Raw genomic sequence first — 5,299 nt, forward strand, 5'->3', positions numbered from 1 at the left:
AACCTTTGAAAAAGGTACGCATGTGTACTGAAACGTCAGGAAATTTTGAAAGGAGTTTTTTCTATTAAATAAATATCTGAGTTTCGAAGAACATGTTTTTTTTACTCATATTTATTTTTTGATTCACGATTGGAACGTAAGACATTAAAAATTTGAAATCTACGATTTGAAATCAACAAAAGTTGTCCTTCCAAAAAAGAGTTACAAATTTTTCATATATAATCTTTTGATAGGATGTTAAGTTTTTTTTTAATTATGAAAAAGACATTAGATATAAAAAATGGAATTTTTGGGAAAACCAGGTTGCAATAAAATATTGAATAATTTTTTAAGGATGCGCGCTTTTTTAAATTATAAAAATAAAACAATGAATATACTTTTGTTTTAATACCAATGCATATTATGAATTGTAATAATACAAATTTATTGAAATGATAAATTTTTCAGTGCACCTGAGAATAAAAATTAGTGTAAAGTAAGGAGCAAATATTAAAGTAATCATAAAAAATAAAGTTTATACATAATTTCGCAATATTTAAATAAGCAATCTTAGACCGTGGTACATAAATAAACATAATATAGATTTGATATAATAGTGTTGAAAAATATATAGAAAAGTTCAGATTTTGGAAAAAATCATGTACGAATTACAAGATACGTGATGAGAATGTGTTCGTTAAAGCCGAAGGAGCTTTAACTTAAGAGAATTCGCAATCGCCAAATTACAGTTGTCTATGTTTTGACCTTTAATTTCAAAAGGTCTTGGACAATTGTGGGGAAAATACAAAGACTGAGCACGTCGCGCGAGATAAATATATTATCGAGCGCATAGCGCGAGATCCAATAGTCGCGCATTATAGGCGTGGAATTTATAATAAAGTCGTTTAATTTTCAACCAAAGAGATGAATTCTTTACTGAAGTTTTAAATGTTTAAAAAAGAAACCTAATTTTTAAGAATGTATTTCAAATTTCAACCAAATAGTTGAATTTCGAACTTTGATAACTTTCAATTACAATGTAATTCTTGATTTTTCAGCAAAATTGATTTTAAGAGAAGATAAAAAATAGTTTAATTGAATCCAAAAGACAAATTTTTAACAAGATACTTCAATCGTCAACTAAAGCAAATACATTTTCCACCAAAAAGTTGCATTTTGCATAATAAAATTAACCAGGTCAGCCAGTTGGATAATAAAACAAAATTACATGAAGTGTAATAACTAGCTGTGTGACTAAAGTAAGACCTGAAAAAAGAAAGCTGCAAAAGTCAGCTTACATTTTATATGTGCTTCAAAAAATGAGAACTCTTACTTTATCTTCATTCAGCCCTGCAAAAAAAAAGAATTGTAATAAATAGATAACATATTCTTATATCCTTTATATTGGTCTGTATTGGTGGAATATATCATCGTAATACATAGAAATGCCTCATTAAAAAGATACAGTCCGTTTGAAGAAATAATACATTATGAATCTGCGATATTGTGTAGGTTACTAAAAAAAACAGGATGAGCCCTCTCATCTACCCTTACCTATTTGTACACAAAGATGGATTTCTCGTAATGAAGTCATTTTTTATGATTTCAGTCTTGATTGCAATTTTAATCTTTCATTACTTATAGAATAATTCATATAATAAAAGTGAAAGAATTTCCGAAATCTAACAGTTTGACTTTTTTGTCAATAGTTTCATAGTTCAATAGTCTAACAATAAGAAAATTTTATATAATTTGTTTATTATTTTATAAAGTGTTTTGTACAATAATTTCGACTATCAAAAGAAACAATAATTAGAGAAATGTCGGTATCAAATCAAAAATTGGAATCTGGCCGTATTAAAATAATGTAAAATTTCTAATTGAAAAATTATTTAGCTTCAAATTATTTAAATAATTTTTCAGTGGTCCAAAACAATAAATTTTTCTTTATTTCCATTAAGAATATTTTTAATTCCGAAAGTTATATATCATTCATTGTTTAGTGAATAACAAATTGTTAAAATTAATGTTTTTTGCAAATTAAAATTTTTTATTTCAAATAAGGGTTTTTATTTTAAATTACACTATTGCTAATATTATTCTAAAACTTAAAATTGCAGAAAAAGTATTCTGTTAGAGATTAGTTTTTTGGCATGACAACTATTTTAAGTTATGTACCTTCTTAATTTAAGAAACATTTAAGTTTACATTTTTATTTCATTTTTCGGAAACTAAAATTGTTAGCTGTATACTTTTGATTCTAATCCTTTCTTATGCAATTCGAAAATTATTAAAAGCTGATTCTCTTTACTTGAGGAAAGTTTTTTTTAAATAAGTTAAAAATTTCTTAATATTTAGAAAATGTACTTCTTAAATTTTCTTGCTGAGGGACGTCCCGCAGTTATTTGAGTAACGTTTTTCATCAGAAGTAATTTTTAGGAAATGAGATTTGCTGCATATGTTGCTTTCCGCAATTTGCTCATTTTTACCGGAATTTAAATATTTGTGAATGAAAGATGCCGCAATGTGAATTGCGACGGAGTGGCATGATCTGAATCCCATTTTTGAAGAAATTTCAAGTTATTAATTATTTCAAAGGGTATTTTCGAATTTATGTCCAAAATTCGATTTTTGAGCAGTTCAGTAGACCTATACTCTGCAATTTTAAACCAATTTGCCTACAAATTTCAAAATAATTGGATCAGATGAAGCACTAGTGCCATTTTGTAGAAAAGGATTCACAAATTATTTCTATTAGAAATTTTTCATTTTTTCTGCAAAGAAAGTCGACTTTATAATAGTGAAATAACACGTGGACCCTACACTAATTTATAGAAAGGATCGAACATTTCAATATGCTTCGTCAGAGTAAGCTCAGACACATTTTTAGGAGATATATGTTTAAGAAGTATTTTTTTAAATTTTGCACTTTCAATTGAAAAATGTGTTTTTTTGTGTAAATCAGTCGACCTAGAACTTACACTATATCAATATTGTAAAAAGGCTTTTTTATTTTAGAACAATTTTTATTTAAAAAGAAGTAAAATCTGACCAAAAACATCTACAATTCAACAATTGTGCCAAGCAAAAAGTTATCACTACAATCTTGTAGTTATCTTAATTAGTTAATATTAGTTATTATTATTAGTTTTTTTAACAATAATAATAATCTAGTCAAGTTTTTCGTTTTTTATTTTTAATCAATTCCGAATACTGTATTTTTATCAATTCAATACATTTTTAAATTGAGATATTATTAGAATTACTTTGCAAACTTTGATTTCACCAACAATGTTGAATGTAATGATCACTTTTAAATTGGCATAATTGTTATTCCATTGTCAATATTTTTGGTGAAATATTTTTGCATTTCCAAAAGTGCTGATACAGCATTTTCGTTTCTTGACGTGAAGCTTATAAATTTATTCGATCGTTACAAATATGCGTGTTATTAGTTTTTTCCAAATTAATTGCTTTCATTCTACAATTAAGTGAACCAATTCATCATACTCGGAATATTAATTAACAGATGAATGTATACTCAAGCATTATTACAATAATGGAATCCGGCGTGCATTAATTATACTCTAGTGGCTTTCAGTAATTCAGAGACTGCTTATTAGCAGCATTAATTACGCTTTTATATTTACAATCGTACCGTCTACTTATGACTAAGAGAATTTTGCACATTATAAACTTACCTGATTAATTTTCTTTTTGATAGCTTCTTAAAGTATTTTTACATAGAGTGATGTCATGATACATTTGCTATTTTTCAAAATATCATTTTCGGATAAGTTTAAATGATAACATTTTTTAACCAAATTTCCAACATACTTCAAAACTATTTTCATTTCTATGTTACAGTGTGGAAATTCAGGCGACATTTCCGAAAGAGTGGCAGCCCTCATCCAGTCATCCTCCACGCAGGACGACTGCTAGTCTCCAAGGATGTTCCTTCAAGATCTTCTCGCCTTCCCTGAAGAGAGAGAGAAGCCAAAGGAAAATTAAATCCAGAAAATTCTAGCTTATAACGGTTTCATAAGTAACCTATTTCGTAAGATTAACCTAAACTCTAAGAATAACATTTAAACTCATTCAACAATCGAAAATTTTTTTCTGAGTCATTCAGAGTGTGCAAAGGATCCTGTGTCAAATTTTTGTATATTACATTCACCTTTAAGCTATTCCGAGTGTAGTGATGCGTGTGTTTTCGTTTGGTTTTATCTCACAACTTTTTTCATCATATGAAAATGATTAATTAATTTTTTTAATACACTTTCCCAAAGCAATTTAAATATTTCCAGTATTTTATTTATATTTTCCCATTATTTTTCTTTAACTGGAAACAAAGCAACTGGGAAAACAATTAACAGAGGAGATCGGAAGTCAGATTCTTCCAATTTCAAAGAGTTGATGCACAAATCAGTGTCGGGTTTTCTTCCATGAAGCTTGAATTATGCAACAATATGAAATCGTGATGCAGGAAATGAAACGCATCCCGTCGAAAATACTATATTTGCCTTGAATATATTTGTAAATAAATGTAGGAAAATCTTGTCTTTGACAGGTTCAATGAAAGACGGCTCACGAAATAAGAGAAAAAAGTGGAATGCTGGAAAGAATCCAATAGATAGGCACCTTCTGGGGCGATAGGAAAGAGAATAAATAAAATAGGTTAGTGAAAAGAAAGGAGGAGGGCTTTTGTAGCCATCGAAGCGAGAACTTTACAGATAAAGAATCGGGTAGGAGTGCGTAGAAAAATAAGGCATTTCCAAGAGATAATTTTGTATCTTTGTACAAGAGGGTTGGCTCAGTGATGGCGATCTACGTCTATAAGAAAAGGCGTTAAATTACAAGATAGGATGCGCAATAAGTACCCTGAAGATAAACCTAGCTAATGCCAGACTCCTTGAGCGGGAAAGACGAAAAGAAAAGAGAACCTTTGGTCTCTGCAAAGATATGGAAAGACAAATGTCACGAATTTACGATTCACCGTAATTTGTCGAATTTTTATTAGGTTCAATTGAAGCAGTAATATGAAGTTTATTATTATCATTTGACTATAATATTAATGCAGAATTTAATAAAAAAATTTCTTTCTGGAATTTAGTTCCTCCTGGGAAACTTTTTAGTATTTGTTTACTTTGATAAATTTTCCATGAATGGTTTTAAATCTACTGGAAAATCTTCTTCCTAGTTCAAGCGTAAAACATCATTCAAGAGAGACAGAAACAGTTTATTATTTTCCCCCTACAGTCAACCATCTTTACAAATGACGTTCATAACTAATTATAATATTCTCAATCTGAACTATGAA

The 5,299-nt window shown here is 28.5% G+C and overlaps 1 protein-coding gene across 2 annotated transcripts in view; it reads left to right on the forward strand.

The window, feature by feature from the left end:
- Positions 1 to 4,176, forward strand: part of LOC117179899 — a 380,815-nt gene extending 376,639 nt beyond the window's left edge. For both annotated transcript variants that reach the window (XM_033372095.1, XM_033372094.1), the window contains one exon: positions 3,847 to 4,176. In XM_033372095.1, coding sequence (XP_033227986.1) covers positions 3,847 to 3,921 — 75 coding nt within the window. In that variant the 3' untranslated portion in view covers positions 3,922 to 4,176. The remainder of the gene's footprint in view (positions 1 to 3,846) is intronic.
- Positions 4,177 to 5,299: the final 1,123 nt, after the last annotated feature.

This window comes from Belonocnema kinseyi, chromosome 9 (genome assembly GCF_010883055.1).
Source record: "Belonocnema kinseyi isolate 2016_QV_RU_SX_M_011 chromosome 9, B_treatae_v1, whole genome shotgun sequence".
NCBI lineage: Eukaryota > Metazoa > Arthropoda > Insecta > Hymenoptera > Cynipidae > Belonocnema > Belonocnema kinseyi.